This window comes from Motacilla alba, chromosome 7 (assembly GCF_015832195.1).
Source record: "Motacilla alba alba isolate MOTALB_02 chromosome 7, Motacilla_alba_V1.0_pri, whole genome shotgun sequence".
Lineage (NCBI taxonomy): Eukaryota > Metazoa > Chordata > Aves > Passeriformes > Motacillidae > Motacilla > Motacilla alba.
The window spans coordinates 1,330,275-1,347,501 of record NC_052022.1 but is presented as its reverse complement, the minus strand read 5'-3'; the positions used below and the strand labels follow the sequence as shown (position 1 = coordinate 1,347,501).

General features: G+C 52.6%; 1 protein-coding gene across 5 annotated transcripts in view; it reads right to left on the bottom strand.

Moving 5' to 3' along the window:
- The window catches only part of CACNB4 (calcium voltage-gated channel auxiliary subunit beta 4), an 82,426-nt gene extending 65,695 nt beyond the window's left edge, over positions 1 to 16,731 (bottom strand). For all 5 annotated transcript variants that reach the window (XR_005257564.1, XR_005257566.1, XM_038142572.1 and 2 more), the window contains exons 1-2: positions 16,654 to 16,731; positions 16,496 to 16,579 (exon numbers count right to left, since the gene is read on the bottom strand). Coding sequence is in view for 3 of the 5 variants with exons in the window: in XM_038142572.1 (XP_037998500.1) it covers positions 16,496 to 16,579; positions 16,654 to 16,662 (93 nt within the window). In the remaining 2 variants the exon portion in view is untranslated. The remainder of the gene's footprint in view (positions 1 to 16,495; positions 16,580 to 16,653) is intronic.
- Between the last annotated feature and the right edge of the window lie 496 nt (positions 16,732 to 17,227).

Here is a 17,227-nt window from a genome sequence, read left to right as displayed (position 1 = left end):
CCTCCAAATCTCATGGAAAAAGATTTTCCTATGGATCTTGGAGCTTGTAAAGAAATGGGAACGGTGTATTTGACAGCCATGAGACTCCTTGTAGTAAATCAAGAGGATCTTCATCCTGACACTGCTCAGGAACCTGGGAGCAGACTCCCACAAATTCCTCTCAAAACCTGGGCTCACCACCAGGTTGGTCCTGCTTGAAGGAAGACTAAGGAATTAGGAGAATCTTGTGAAAATTGGCTTTTAGAAGGGAATTAGTGACTTTCTGTGTAGTGAATACATGTCCCAATGGTCTGACATTCTTATAAACACTGCTCCTGTTTTTTCTAGGATCAGACATTTCATTCCCATGAAGTTCAGTGCTGTGTGTTCCTACAAAATGCTTCACTTGAAGGCACGAGGGTGGAAGGACTCACAGAAAAGCAGGACAGCAGCAACGCAAACAAAGTGCAGCAATCTGCTGTTCGTGGGAGCCAGTCCCACCTCCGGGGCCCCACGAGAGAGAAAGCAGCAGCAACAACCACCAAACCCAGCCCTGCTGGAGCACTGGGGGATCAGACAACAGCCCAAGGGCTTGTGCAGGAATCCTGCATTCCATCGGAGAGGCTGAGGGAGGGAACACGGCCAGGGAAGGGCTGGGGGCAGCATCCAAAGCAGGAGCTGATCAAACCAGGAGCAGGATCCACAGCAGGAGCTGATCCAAACCAGGACCAGGATCAAAACCAGGATCCAAATCAGGACCAGGATCCAAACTAGGAGCAGGATCCAAAGCAGGAGCTGATCAAACCAGGAGCAGGATCCAAAGCAGGAGCTGATCAAACCAGGAGCAGGATCCAAAGCAGGAGCTGATCCAAACCAGAATCAGGATCAAAACCAGAGGCAGGATCCACAGCAGGAGCTGATCCAAATCAGGAGCAGGATCCAAACCAGAACCACGATCCAAACCAGGACCATGATCCAAACCAGGACCAGGATCCAAAGCAGAACCACGATCCAAACCAGGACCAGGATCCAAAGCAGAACCACGATCCAAACCAGGACCAGGATCCAAACCAGGACCAGGATCCAAACCAGAACAAGGATCCAAACCAGGACCAGGATCCAAACCAGGAGCACGATCCAAACCAGGACCACGATCCAAACCAGGACCACGATCCAAACCAGGACCACGATCCAAACCAGGACCAGGATCCAAACCAGGAGCATCCCCCATGGCTGTGCTTCCGCAGCCCAAATGGTCCCAGCCCTCATTCCAGGGAAGACACAGGATTTATTTTGGTCAAAACTTTACATTTTGGAAGATATTTGTTGCTGCTGGATTCCTGCTGGAAACACAGGGGTGTTTGTGGCTGCTCTCCTGGATGTGGGGAGGATTGCTGCAGAGGGACTGGGGACAAGGCCTGGAGGGACAGGAGCCAGGGAATGGCTCCCAGTGCCAGAGGGCAGGGATGGATGGGAGATTGGGAACTGGGAATTCCTGGCTGGGCTGGAATTGCCAGAGCAGCTGGGGCTGCCCCTGGATCCCTGGCAGTGTCCCAGGCCAGGCTGGACACTGGGGCTTGGAGCAGCCTGGGGCAGTGGGAGGTGTCCCTGCCATGGCAGGGGGTGGATTAGGATGGGCTTTAACCCTTCCAACCCATCCTGGGATTCTGGGATGGCCACAGCAAACTGGAGATGTGCCAGATGCTCTCCAAGCCCAGCTTAACCCCCTCAAGCTCAAACCAAGTCCCAGCTGCCAGGGCCAGGGTGGAAGTCAGGGAGGCAGACCCCTGGGATCCCTTGGGATCTGCTGTGTCAGGGGTGGTGATGAACATCTGTGATGAACACACGGACATCTCCCTGCAGGCTTCTCCCTCCAGATGGTCACAGATTTCCAGTCATGCTCCGAAATTTGGGGTTTTTTTCTCTGCACAGTAATTTGCTTCCATAGGAATTGTGCAAGCTCGTCCCACCCCAAAATGTTGCCTTTTAGGTACAACCCAAAAAGGGCTTTTCCAGAAAGAATGGATTTGACGCCCTCCAAACCAGTGGGTGGACACAGCAGGACCAGTTCAGAGGCACAGTCCTGCCAGGGCAGGCTGGGGAGCCAGCAACCATCAGCACAGTACATTTTGATTTGGGGTTGTATTAAAATGTACCCTACCAAGAAAGTGTTCCAAGAATAGAACTGAATGGGAAAAAAACCCAGGGATTTATTAAAATACATTGTGCCGAGGAAAGGTTCTAATAATAGACCTGAATGGGAGAAAGGCACAGCTTGGAACTGCTGTGGAGAGCAAAGCTACCCCTCTCCAAGCCAGACTCAGCTGAAATTCCCCAGACCCCAGGGAATTGATGCTGAACTCAGGCAGAGCATCCTCGTTAGCTGCTCATTAGCATATTTTACATTAGCATATGGCCAGGGCCTGAACCGAAGTCCTCTGATATTTGCCACCCAGGAGCTGCGTGTGGCACTGAGTCACAGGCCCAGGCTGGAGAGCACCTTGAAGCTCATCCTGTTCCACCCCCTGCCACGGGCAGCGGCACCTTCCACCAGAACAGAAATGATTGAGCTCAAAAAATGACACAAAACGGGGGAAACTGCACGGATTCCTCATGAAAGCACACACGAGAGCAGTTAAATATAGCCCAGGCAGGCTCCTCACCCAAGACAATAAACCATTCCCAGAGTCTCGCTTTAGCATCTTGAAACGCTGCCTGCCGCATCCGTGGCAAAATCCAAATGGTTTTCCAGGACTGGGGATTGATTTCCATGATCCTCCCCCCTGCATCTCCTCATTCCACCCCTCTGGTGGTGCCTACGCCGCTCCACCCGCTCCTTCATCACCACGAAAATCACACTTCCACTCCTCCTTTCCACAGCGTTCTGTATCCCTGGAGCAGGCTGATTTTAGGTCCAAAGCTGTTCCATCTTCTCCTGCTCCAAACAACTTCTCCTCACCTTCCTCTCCCTCCCCAAAGCCCTTCTCCATTTTGCTGCTGGATGTTCCCTCTGCCGCAGCGGGGGAGTTCGGATCCCAGCCCAGATCCTCCTCATGGATAATTCCTAGGGCTGCACACAGCATTCCTCTAAATCCCCCCTCAGCCTGCGGAAAGATCAACATTACATCTGTATTTTACACCCCCAAATACAGGGTGGCCAGCAGCATCCTTCACTTCCTTCAGGAACATCTTCCGATTCCTTTATTTCCCTGCTCACTTCCAAAGGTTTCGTGTTGCCCAGGGCCTTGGCTTGAAGGCCACAGCTCCAAAGGTTCTAAATCCATGGATGTGTGCACACGAGAGCAGCCTGCACCTTCCCAAACTCTCATTTATTCCCACAGATCCTTCAAAACCAGCTGAGGGATCTCTTTGGAGTTCTCCAAAGCTCCAGATGGAAAGCCCATAAGATGGAAGGCTCTGGGAGCAAATTCAGGAGCCCCTTTTCCAAAGGGGGAAATTCTTCAGAATTCTTCAAGGAAAAGGGGAAATTCTTCAGAATTCTTCAAGGAAAAGGGAAATTCTTCAGAATTCTTCAAGGAAAGGGGAAATTCTTCAGAATTCTTCAAGGAAAAGGGACATTCTTCAGAATTCTTCAAGGAAAAGGGAAAATTCTTCAGAATTCTTCAAGGAATGGGGAAATTCTTCAGAATTCTTCAAGGAAAAGGGACATTCTTCAGAATTCTTCAAGGAAAGGGGAAATTCTTCAGAATTCTTCAAGGAAAAGGGACATTCTTCAGAATTCTTCAAGGAAAAGGGAAATTCTTCAGAATTCTTCAAGGAAAGGGGAAATTCTTCAGAATTCTTCAAGGAAAAGGGACATTCTTCAGAATTCTTCAAGGAATGGGGAAATTCTTCAGAATTCTTCAAGGAAAAGGGGAAATTCTTCAGAATTCTTCAAGGAAAAGGGAAATTCTTCAGAATTCTTCAAGGAATGGGGAAATTCTTCAGAATTCTTCAAGGAAAAGGGGAAATTCTTCAGAATTCTTCAAGGAAAAGGGGAAATTCTTCAGAATTCTTCAAGGAAGGGGTCTGTTGTGAGGAAAATAAAGAAGCATCCGGAGCTGGGAGTTCAGCCAAAGTTTAGAGATGATGTAAAAAGAAAGGTGGGGCCAAAAGGAGACATTTGAGTCAATGTAGGTACTGTAGAAATTCAGGGCATGATTCATTAGCCAAAAAAACCCTGAACCCCCTCTGTAGCTATTTCCAAGGAGGTACATGCATAATTTATGTGGAACAGGAGTGGGCTGCAATTTCCCCCACGCTGCTCCTGCATAAATTACACCAGCTTGTGATTCCCCAACTCCTGGTTCTCTGCCTCTCATTTACCCATCACAGGCATCTGGGGGAAAAGGAAGGGGAAGGGTTTGCAGGTGAAGCTGGGGTGCCAGGAACTGGGAGAGCTGAGAGGCTGTGGGGGATTCTCAGTTATTTATCAGCACAGGTTACAGAAACCCACAAAAGTTTCTCCTAAAGCACCGGCACTGAGCACAGAGAGGAGCCAGGTCGTGGAGAAGTTTAAAATATCAAGAGATTTATCATGAGAGCTGCTCCCCCACTTGTGGATGGAGCAGAAGAGTCCTTGAGTGCATGAAATAAATCCAGGAAACCTTTCCCAGCCCTGGGAGAGCCCGAGGCCAGGCTGGGTGGGCTTTGGTGAGGCTTTGGGGCCAAGGAAATGTCCTTTGTGAAGGGCTGGTCCCTGAGAGAACAGGGACCACGTGCTGAAGTCAAAACAATCTCAGTGCCTTGAAGAAACCCCATGAACTACATCCCTGGAAAAATCCCTTGTTAAAAGGAGAGGGGCAGAGGCTGGGCATGCAGAGTGCCCATGGAGAGGGCATCGTGTGGCAGCAGGTGACTCCTGGTGGCCTTTCTGCTGTCCCCTTGGGGCCACCTTCTGTTCCAATCCTCACCCAAACTCTGCAGGGACAAAGGAAAAGAAGGGAAAAGGGAAAGAAGGGAAAAGGGAAAGGGAAAGGGAAAGGAAAAGGGAAAGGAAAAGGAAAAGGAAAAGGAAAAAAAGGAAAAGGAAAAGGAAGGGAAAGGGAAAGGACCAAACCAGGAAGAACATAAAAGATAGAAGGGGATCAAAGCACAGGAAGCTGCTCCAGGAGCAGTGACAGTGGCTAGGACACACCCAACTGCTCCCGAAAGGAAAAGGGACAATTTTCCTTCCAGAACACCAGAGAATGGGGGAATGAAGTGACAGAAGATGAGTTATGAAAGAGTCACCCACTCCTTAGGGCCACTACCCACATTTTGTGCTCACAGACTCTGCACACAAACCAGAGACAGATTCCACCTCCCCTTTCTTGGTCTTTTTCCCCCTCCTTTTCTCCTTCCTCTCACTTTTTCCCCTGCCCCTGGTTTTTGCCAGGTTCTGGGGAGCTCTGTTTTTATCCCTCAGTCTGTTCCCCTCACTTGGCTGATGTGACGCCCTGTCCACTGGGCAGCTCTCATTGTCTGGGCAGGGAGTGTCCCAGCACTGTCCCTTCTAAGGGACAAACACAAGCTGTGGCACTCAGAGTGGGAAATCAAAGAGAGTAACAACATTCCCAGGAAAAACAGAGACAAACAACAACAAAAAATAAATCCCAAAAAACCCACACGCCGCCCTTATCCGAATTTAACTAGTTACTATAGTAAAAATTTGGGATTTCCCCTCTGCCCACTCTTTTTGTCTGGTACAAAAGTGGGTAATGAGGCAGCTGCTGGAATTCAGTGCAGAGGAAAGAGAGGCACTGGGAAAAGCAGACAGCCAAGGCAAGGCCAGAGGGAGCTTTCGGAGGAGGAGGAAGAGGGAAGGGGAGCAGGGCCGTGAGCTGCAGGGGAGGAAACAGCCCCAGGCTGGGCTGGGGGAGGTTTGGGTTCAATGTTGGTGTCAGCTTTTTCATGGGCAGGGCTGTAAAGCACTGGAATGGGCTGCCCAGGGCACTGTGGGGTCCCCATCCCTGGAGGTGGCACCTGGGGACAGTGGAGACCACGGTGGTGGTGCTGGTTGATGTTGGACTGGATGATCCTGAAGGTCTTTTCCAACCTTAGCAATTCCATGACTCACCCCACAAGGATCCTTCCCCTGCTCCCACCGTGCCTCTGGCTCTGCCACCTCCTCTTCCCCACCTTCCTTAACCCCAGCTCGTTCTTCACTCCTGTGCCTCTCCCACACCTCCTTCTCCTCCGAGGAAGCGGGTTCCATTTGGAATTCCTGGAATCCCTCTCCTCCCAGCCAGCCCAGCACCACCAGCTGTCCCCTCTGCCACCCCCAGGTGACACATCTTCATCCACAGCAGAGCAGAGTTGCTGTCCCACAGGATGGAGCTTTTCTCCCCCAACCCCGAGGTGTGGGGAGCAGGGACAGGGAGGAGAAGCTGCTCCTGCTGGCCCAAGCTGCTCGAAGCCAAAGGAGCAGGAGAATATTCCAGCCCTAATTGCCAGCAGGCTCCTGGAAGATGAATGCCTGGCCGGGGTTTCATCATCTCGGGCCATTAACCTCGCCTGGTCATTAAGGCCCGAGAAATGCCAAGTGCTGAGGGTGTTTTTATCCCTCTCTGATGAATAAAGAGAGGAGGGAAAGAAAATCCCACCAGGTTATGGAACGGTAATGGGAAAATCAGTTCCCGTTGCTCAGAGGAGATCACCCAAGGAGCAAAATCCCCAGCTAATGCCTGCTACAAAAATTCCACCTGTCAGCTTTGAAGCGTGGAGGGAATTTGGCATAAAAGGCTCCAAAAACACTTCACAAAAACGGGAGTGAACATTTACATGTCACGTGTTGTCCCCAAGAAGGTCCCGTCCAGGAGAAGGTCCCTAAGCCCCTGAGGCAGGAGTGGAGAATGTAACTCACCACAGGAACCTGGGCAAGCAAAATGCAAATCCAAATCAACAATGGGATTTGCTTGGAAAATCCTCCTGTAACTCTGTAGTTGTCAAGGTTTACTGGAGTCACAAGTGAGGAGCGTCACTGGGATTTTCCTCCAGGACGTGGTTGGGATTCTTTTAAGGGACACCTTAAATCCAGGTGTCTGCTGCTGCTTCAAATCCCAATAATTATCCCAATAAAAGGATCACCTTGACCTCCCAAGGAGCGTTTTCAGAAGGTTTTTGCAGAATTCCAGCCTGGAGTTCTTTTACTGGAGTTCTTTTTTTGCCGGGATATCAAAGTGCATTGAGTGCAGAAACCTGTGGAGACGTGGAGACACGGGGGCAGCTCCTGCTGTCCTCAGGGATAAATGGGAAAATGATGTCAGCTGGGAAAAGAGTGCCTGGGTAAGCACTGGAACCACAGCCTGGAGAGCGACCCCCAGAAAGCACAAAGCTCAGGAGAAATGGGATGCAAGAAAGCCAAGAGGAGGTTAGAGCTCATTCCTGGCAGGAGATGTCACAGCCCAGAGCTGAGCGCTGCGAACTGCCGGGATCCTTTCACTTAAGGATGGTAAATCCCCTGTTTGGGACAAGAAAAGGTTTTCCCTGAAGTGTGCTGCTCATCGTGGAAGTGCCGGGGAAGGGGAATGCTGAGGGTTTACTGTTCACTGGGAATGGGAGGGGTGGAACCAGCAGGGTGTGTTTCCCCCAGAACCTTCCAGTGTTTCACAGCCTCCTGCCCAGATGTCACCAAACCCTTCCAGGGTCCCCCTGCAGACACAGGGGCTCGGAGTGGGGACACTCATGGACACTCAGGGACCACGGCAATGCTGGCACCAAAATTCCCAACAGCCTCGAGGAAGCAGCACCTCCCACGGAAGGGGTGAGGTGTGAAAGGTCCCAAAAACCCACAGGGCTTGTACCAGGGCAGAGAATGGGGCCAGGAGGGATCTCCAGCCTCCCTCCCTGTCCGTTAGGAAAGTCTCCCATTTTTATGGGAGGGAAAGGGGAAGGCAGGCAAGGCCTTGCTGTTCCCAATCCCTTTTTATCTGGAGACCTCAAGACCAGCAGCCACAAATTAAAACAACAGAGGAAAGTTCTTATTCCCACTCTCTAAATTACCTCAGTTGTCAAATTATCCATCAGTCATCACCAAAATGTTTAGTTGGGAGGTTGGGAATTGGGAATTCCTGGCTGGGTGGGATTCCCAGAGCAGCTGGGGCTGCCCTGGATCCCTGGCAGTGTCCCAGGCCAGGCTGGACAGGGCTTGGAGCAGCCTGGGGCAGTGGGAGGTGTCACTGGATGAGCTGTAAGGTCCCTTCCAACCCAAACCAGCCTGGGATTCTGGGATTCTTTTCATCCCATTTGACTGTCAGCCAAAACCCCTTTGAACAGCAGATCTTTTCAACACGGCGAGTGGCTCAAGAATTTTAGATTTTATTTTCCTAGAGCTCTGCTTGATTATTTTTTAAAGCCAGTTTGGAAGATGATTCACATCAGGCTTCCCCCACTAACCCTGAAACCAACAGAAAGGAATTCGGGAATTCTCCTTTTTCCAGCTCTGTGGGTCCCCCAAAACCCAAGGGGTTCAGGATAAAAAGCTATTTCTGCTCCTTTTAGAGCAACAGAACATTTTGGAGCACGGAGTCCCCCACAGTCATCATCTCTGCTGCCTCCAGAGCCCCTGGGCTGTGTGCTGGTGTCCACAGAAACCTCAGCACAGCCCCCATCTCCTCCCTGGGCTCCCCTGGGAGAGAAACCCCGGGGCCTGAAATGCAGACGGGGGCACTGGGAGCTGGGGAGCCTGGATTTAACTCAGGTCAGGTCATGCAGGATTCCTGAATTCCAGGCTCCTCCTTGCAGGAATGGGGACAGCAAGAGCATCATGCCCTATATATCAATTTTTATATATTTATATATATATATTTTTTTAATAACCTTTTTAATATATATTTTTTAATTCCTTCCTATTAAATATTGAAGGGGGACAGCAAGAGCATCATGCATTCATATCCTATATATCTATGTGTATCTATCTCTATCTCTCTCTCTATATATATATTTACATATATAAATATATTTATAACCTTTTCAATATATATACTTACATGTTTGTTAAGGTATTTTTTAAATTCTTTCCTATTAGATATTGAAGGGGACCACAAGAGCACTGTGCATTCATACCCTATATATCTATTTATTCCCATATATATATATTTACATGTCTGTAAAGGTATTTTTTCATTCTTATCTATTAAATATTGAAGAGGAACAGCAAAAGCTTTGTGTATTCATACTCTATATATATTTTTTATATTTATATGCTTTTATATGTATATATTTACATGTTTGTAAAGGCATTGTTTAGTTCTTGCCTATTAAATATTGAAGGGGGACATCAAGAGCATTGTGCATTCAGACTCTCTCTCTATATATATTTATATATTTACATATTTATATATTTATATATTTATACATTTATATATTTATATTTATATATTTTATATGTGTATAATTGCATATTTATATATTTTATAAATAAATATAAATATATAAATATATAAAATAAAATATATATAAAATATATTTATATAAATATATTAAAATACACAAATATATAAATGTATATATTTATATATTTATATATTTGTATATTTATATATTTACATATTTGTGTGTCTGCATATTTATGTGGTTATATCTTTTCTATATTTATCCATATTTATTTCTATTTACACGACACACTCTTAATCCCTGTATTTCCTGTCTGTGAAGGTATGTTGTCATTGTCACCTCTCGAACCTCCCCCATTCCCACCCTGCTCCCATTCTGCTGCTCCAAGCACGGAGATGCTCCCTGGGATAACACTGCTCGACTCAGGAGAATTCATTTTATAGGTCACGCTGCACAGACTCGTAAACAAACACCCACAGCCCCGCAGGCACACGGATCGCTCCCAGATCCCCCAATTTGGGGTGAGGAGCAGCCAAATCCTATTTTTTCTCCGTCCTTACGTCGCTCTCTATTAATATCTGACTTTTCCTGGGTGACTTTGGGCTCTCTCCAAAGCCCGGCCTGGTTGCCATGGAGACAGTAAGCCGGTCAGCACATCTGCTGCCGGCAGGACCTGGATTTGGGAAGGCACAATCCCAACGGCCCCACAGCCACCAGCAATCCTGCTCATCCCGACAATTCCAGGAGCTGCTGCCGAGCTCCAGCCCTCCCCACCCCGTGCTGGGGACATGGATGGTCCCCAATTCCATGGGAACTGTGCCCAGCCTTGTCCCTGTGCTGGGGACATGGATGGTCCCCAATTCCATGGGAACTGTGCCCAGCCTTGTCCCTGTGCTGGGGACATGGATGGTCCCCAATTCCATGGGAACTGTGCCCAGCCTTGTCCCCGTGCTGGGGACATGGATGGTCCCCAATTCCATGGGAACTGTGCCCAGCCTTCCTCCTTGTGCTGGGGACATGGATGGTCCCCAATTCCATGGGAACTGTGCCCAGCCTTCCTCCTTGTGCTGGGGACATGGATGGTCCCCAATTCCATGGGAACTGTGCCCAGCATTCCTCCTTGTGCTGGGGACACGGATGGTCCCCAATTCCATGGGAACTGAGCCCAGCCTTGTCCCCGTGCTGGGGACATGGACGGTCCCCAATTCCATGGGAACCGCACCATGGTGACACCTCAGTATGGACATCACCCCTGAGCTTGTGGAGGCTCCAAACCCGGCCCCAAATCCAAAATTCCCTGGAAAAGCGCGGCGGCCGTGGGGATGTGCTCGCAAACACAGCACACACAGCATCGCCTCCTGACAGAGCACCGAGTGAGAGCTTAATTGGGGATTCAATTAGAACAGGATGAAACATTCAATTAAGCCTCCCGGTGCCGCGGAGATTCCCAGGCACGCAGCATTCCAGAGGAAAAACGGGAATGTGAAGAAGGCTGCTGTCTCCAGCACGGCCCTGGTGGTGACAGAACTGAGGAGAGAAGCCAATTTTCCTACTCCTTGCTTTATAATTAAAAGCAAAAAGAAAAATCCATTTCATTTCCTGGTATTTCAGCCTTGTGAAGGCTCACGGAGTCCCAGAATATCCTGAGTGGGAAGGGAGCCACAGGATCATGGATGCAGCTGCTGGCCCTGCACAGACACCCCAAAATCCCACCCTGGGCATCCCTGGGAGTGCTGTCCCAACGCTCCTGGAGCTCTTGGGAATGTGCCCATTCCCTGGGGATTCTGGGCAGTGCCAGCACCCTCTGGGGGAAGAGCCTTTCCCTAAATCCATCCTGGCCCAGCTCCACAAAGGGCAGGCTCCGAGTGCATCCATTTCCTTCCAGAAAACCCTGGGCGAGGTCCCACCCGAGCATCCCATGGCTCTGACCTCATCCACACGGGCAGCATCCTGGAGGAGCTGGTGGAGGGATGCCCTCTGCATGTCCTGGAGCCCCTGGGCTCATGGAGCTGCCCAGGTGAGCACCTTCCACGCTGGAAGCTGTAGGGAAGCAGGGCTGCACTCCTCATTTTCCCAGGATTTCCTCCCCGAGGTCACTGCAGCCATTCCAAAATCCCAGCCCTGCCGCTCTGGGGGGATGGTTCCTCTGCAGCTGCCAGGGGACAATTCCATGGAATCTCCCCAGTCCTTCACAGGGAATTCCTGCCTTGGGTTGTCCCTGTGTAGCCCTGCCACCGGGGTGGCCCCACCTTTGCCCTGCAGGGAGAAAACCATCCCCAAAAATCACCTGGAATTGACCTCAGGCCATGAGGACTGACAGAACAACAGGGCCAAGTGTCCCTGGAGCACCCAGGGACAGTGGGAGGTGTACCTGTGCATGGCAGGGGGCTGGCATGAAAGGGGATTTCAGTCCCTTGCAACCCAAACCATTCCAGGATTCCATGATTGTGTGACATCAGCACAAAACCCTGCTTTCCCCCAAAAGCTGCAAGGCCCTTCTGGAAAGCTTTTGTGAACTCCGGGGTGCTGAACACAGGAGAAAACCCCAAAGCTGAGGGAAAGCCAAGCAAGACACCCTGGCAACGTTCATTTCACTGCAAGCCTTAATTCCCCTCCTTGATTCAACCTAAATATTTGGATTTACAAAGTCAAATCCTGACTTTTGCAAACTAAATCCACCGTTTCCTCATCAAATGGCACGAGGTGAGAGCTGGCTGAGCTGAGCAGCCTGGATTCAGCAGGGATGAGGCACAGCCATGCCAGGGCTGCTGCTCTGGGGAGAGAGGGCTCAGCCTTTTATTCACCTGTCAAATGCTTAAACAGCTCCTGAGTGCTCACAGAGGAAAAGAAGAGCCCAGCCTAAGGAATAATCACATTCCATGACAGTAAGCTGTATTTTAGAAATTAATGACTCATGGCAGGATTGAGCTCATCTTGAGCTAAATTACTGAACCTCTGCTCTGCTCCTCTGCAGGCACGATTGTTATCCATTTAATCAGGGCTGGATTTTGAGGAATGCCTGGATCACTGCAGGCTCCCACTGGAATGGACCCTGCTCCCAGCAGCATCTGCCTCCAGGGGAGACCACAGTCCCCAGGTGATGCTCTGAGAAAGGGATTTTGAGACCAAAAAATGCAGAATTCTGGGAAGAATTCAGCTGCCCCTTGAAAAGTTCATCAAGAAATGGTCACTGACCAGCAGAGCCCCGTGGAAACAAGGCCACAAAACTCTTTTTAAAGATTCTAAGTTCTTTTGTCACAATGTCCTCAACCTTTGAAGTGCTGTCACAGCCTGAGAGAGCTGCTCTGGTAACACAAAATGCTGCTCTTCTCTTCCTCTCAACATTACACAGGAAAACTAATATTTAAAAAGGGGAAGCACAAGTGCTGCCAGAGATGCAGCACCAGGTGTAACTAAGTCTCAAAAGAAAATTGGCTTTAACCTCAGCTATCTCTAAAGAAGCAGCAAAAACCTCCAGAAATAAACTGCACGTCTAAATATAGTTTTGTGTGAAGTTTAATGTCCTTGGGCTGCTCAGGGACACTCAGTGGCTTCACTTGGAGTCTCTGGCACGAGCTGGGAAGGATTTCCACTGATTCCTGTGAATGCTTCAAGGAGATTTTATTACAAGGCCCTGCTGGTACCAAAAATCCTCTGGAATCATCGAGTCCAACCATCCCCAGCTCTGCCAAGGCCACCACTGACCCCTGTCCCCAAGTTCCACATCCACAGGGCTTTGAATCCCCCCAGGGATGGGGGTTCCAGTGCCATGGGCAGCTGAGCCAGGCTGGGAGACCTTTTCCTGAAGGAATTGCCCCCAAATCCCCCCTGAGCTGCCCCGGGCCAGCCTGAGGCCGTTCCCTCTGCTCCTGTCCCTGTTCCCTGGGAGCAGAGCCCGACCCCCCCGGCTGTGCCCTCCTGGCAGGGAATTCCAGAGAGGGAAAAGATCCCTGGGGATCCTCCTTTGCTCCAGGCTGAGCCCCTTCCCAGCTCCCTCAGGGATTCCCCAGCCCCTTCCCAGCTCCCTCAGGGATTCTGCAGCCCCTTCCCAGCTCCCTCAGGGATTCCCCAGCCCCTTCCCAGCTCCCTCAGGGATTCTCCAGCCCATTCCCAGCTCCCTCAGGGATTCTGCAGCCCCTTCCCAGCTCCCTCAGGGATTCTGCAGCCCCTTCCCAGCTCCCTCAGGGATTCCCCAGCCCCTTCCCAGCTCCCTCAGGGATTCCCCAGCCCCTTCCCAGCTCCCTCAGGGATTCCCCAGCCCCTTCCCAGCTCCCTCAGGGATTCCCCAGCCCCTTCCCAGCTCCCTCACGGATTCTCCAGCCCCTTCCCAGCTCCCTCAGGGATTCTCCAGCCCCTTCCCAGCTCCCTCAGCCCCTCCTGACCCTGAGGTGTGAGGGAGAACATTCCAAAGGGAGCCCCTGCCTGAGGAGGTGTCTCAGTCTCACCTGCACGAGGGCTGCAGTTGGGTCAATAAAAAGCAAAATGTGTAAATATTCCCCTAGGAGACGCCTGGAGTGGAGGGGAAGGAGTAAAAGGAGGAGAAGGAAAAGGAGAAAAATGAGGAAGAGGAGAAAGGGAAGCTGAACTTCCACCCCAGCATCCCAGGAAGTGGTGGATGCTCTGACACAGCCTCTGGTGCTTGCTGATGTCCTGCACAGGTCACAGCTTTTGTCAGTGAAATAAATCTGATCAGAAATCACAGGGAATAAATCGATCCTGCCAGAATCCAAAGAGAAAACACCAACTCCTGTGTCACAAGGGCTGGGAACACAAACCCCCAGAAAACACAAGGAGGAGTTCTGATGCCAGCGTGGTGTGGAATCACAAGCACATGTTTCCAGCTGCCCTAATTAGTGTCTAATAATTGACTCCTGTCCCTTAAGGGGGTTCTTGGCTCTAATTGAGCAGCACCTGCCACGTCAGAGGAACAGTTCTGTGCACCCATTCCTTGCTCAAAGGCCACACTTGACCCCTTCAGTGCCAGCTCTGCTGCCAGCCTTGCCTGTGCCCGGATTCGGGGCCCATCCCAGCAGCTGGGAATCTGCATGAGGAGCCACTCCAGGACAGCAGGGGCCCCACTCCCTTTGGGGGTGTTTAAACATCATCCCACTGATTTCCAGCACACCCCTGGGTGTTCCTGGCAGTACAGGACTCCACCTGTGCCCTCCAGAGCAGCATCTCCCCCAGCAGAGAGGGCACTGCCAGCTTCCCACACGGAGAGGCTGGAGCTGGGAGCTCTGTCCTTGTGGACACACACACCCCACGGACCCTCTCTGCTTCCCACCACACGGTGTGGACAAAAAAAATGCGACTCCAAAAGCTCCTCCAAACGTTATTCCCTTCCTAAATTAGATTGAGCAATGGATGGAAAGCAGAAATTAAATGCAACATAATGAAAAGTCGAGTAATGAGTTCAAATCCCAGGGAGCTGCGTCTCTCCTGGCACAGAAGGAAACCAAGGATATCATTTCCATGGGTATTGTGGGCTTGGGCAAGAAGCTGGGGCTCAGGTTTTCATGTATACAAGATCTACAAGAGATTTAAACTCCTTTGGGACACTGATTACAGATCTCACCGACAGAATTCCCATTTGTTTTTAAATTAGCCCTACAAGCACCACGGTGCGACCCGAAGCTGATCCCTGCTGGTGGGACTGTCTGTTCCACCTCTGCTTGCAGGGCTTGATTGTTACGAGGGAGAACTTCCCTGTGGGAGGGTAAAGGACAGGGAAAACATCCCATCACCCGATTTTCCTGTTCCTAACTGGAAGGGCCCATCAGTGTGGATGGGGGTGACCCCCAGGGGGCTCAGGAGGGAAGTGAGACCCCAAAACCAGACAGACAGAGGCCTGGCTTCCAAAATTCCAGGTCATGTCCCGCTCCCTTGGACACCAGGTGACGCCAAGGACCCTCTGCCCAAACCACCAAGCCCGAATTCCCAGGTAGCACAAATCCACCTCTGGAAGCAGCTCCCCTGCCAGGCTGAGAGCTGCTCCAGGACATCTCCCAGGAGCACCCACGGCAGCATCTCCCCGGCTGCCACAACCCTCCAGCATAACCCAAAACTGCCTTCTCTGCTCATTTATCCTCGTTTCAACTCCAGCCTCCACGGCTCAGATCACCCTGAACGTCAGACTCTTCCCGAGACTCTCACATGTCACTCTGGAAACGGGGACTGCCAGCCCCACACGGGCTGGGGCCGTGACAAGGAGGTGCCACCAGGCAAATGAAACCTCCCTGGCTTATTTAAATCCCCTTCTGTGACAGAGCAACCTCCACGTCCTGAGCACAGCACGCTGCCGTGCACGGCAAGTGTCCCTGGATCCACCAAGGGCCCAGCTCCGCTTCCCCCGAGCCTCCTTCAGTTCCTGCTGGAGTCCCCGGGCAATCTGGGATGCAGGCTGATGCTCTGGGGAATGCTGCACACGCTGTACTTGGAATGAAATGGATCATATTTACTGCAAACAGCGCTTTTTAGCTGAGGGTGATGCTTCAGGGGACTCGGGATGTCAGCCTGTGTCTGAGCAGGGACAGCTGGCAGGCACGAGTGGGAGACTGGGAACAGGGATGGAAAAGGGGAGCAGGGAAGGAAAAGGGTGGCAGAGAAGGAAAAGGGGAGTGTTAGCAGGAGGAACCACGCTGCTGGCTACCAGTGCTCCTGCAGTGCACGGGGCTGCCGTGCAAGCAGCTCTGAGCAGCCCCAACCTCAGATACCGATGCTCGTGACACACTTAAAACCATTTCCCCCCAGAAATCCCAAAGTCAGGAGATCACTAAAACCTCAGCTCCCATTCCCTACGCCAAGAGCATCTCCCGGTGTCCCAGGGAACAACGAGAAGCCCAGCGGGTCAGCGGGAGCCCAAGGCGAGGAGGATCGGTGCCTTTATCCGGCCGCAGCCGGGCTCTGGGGCCGCTCCCAGCCCCGAACTCCGCGGTGCCTGCAACTCCAGCGGTGCCGGAACCGGAGCATCCCCGGGCAGCGGCACCGCCGCGCATCGCACGGGGACGGAGCCGCCCGAGCCCCGGAGCCCCCCGGCCGTGCCCGAGCCCCGGAGCGCCCCGGCCGTGCCCGAGCCCCGGAGCCCCCCGGCCGTGCCCGAGCCCCGGAGCACCCCCGGCCGTGCCCGAGCCCCGGAGCCCCCCCGGCCGTGCCCGAGCCCCGGAGCCCCCCGGCCGTGCCCGAGCCCGGCGCCGCCGCTGACCTGCCGCAGGATGAAGCTGGTGGAGGTGGTGCTGCCGTCCGAGCGCTTGAGGCGGCTGCGGCGCGTCGCGGTGCCCCTCGTCACCTGCCCGGGGACAAAGCGTCAATGTCGTGTCACCGCCCCGGCCCCGGCCCCGCCGCCCCCGGCCCCGCACGCACCGCGGCCATGGCTCCGCGCTCCCGCTGCCGGCGCTCCCGGGCGCTCTCCGGGCGCAGCGGAGCCGCCGCCGGGGCGGAGCGCGCTGGGGAGGGGGCGGCGGGCGGGGGGCGGCCCCGGGGCGGGGCTGGGACGGCAAAAGCCCCGGAGCCCGGCCCCGGCCCCGGCCCGCTTCCAGGCGGGGGGCGAGCCCGGAGCCCCGCTGTGCGCCGGGAACGGGCCGGGAGAGAGAGTGGGGATGCTCACCTGGAGAGGGGAAGGATCCAGAGCTCCAGGAGAGCTGGAGAGAGAGCTGGGGGTGCTCACCTGGAGAGGGGAAGGAGCCAGGGCTCCAGGAGAGCTGCAGAGAGAGTGGGGATGCTCACCTGGAGAGGGGAAGGAGCCAGGGCTCCAGGAGAGCTGCAGAGGGACTGGAGACAAGGCCTGGCGGGACAGGAGCCAGGGAATGGCTCCCAGTGCCAGAGGGCAGCGATGGATGGGAGATTGGGAATTGGGAATTCCTGGCTGGGCTGGAATTGCCAGAGCAGCTGGGGCTGTCCCTGGCAGTGCCCCAGGCCAGGCTGGACAGGGCTTGGA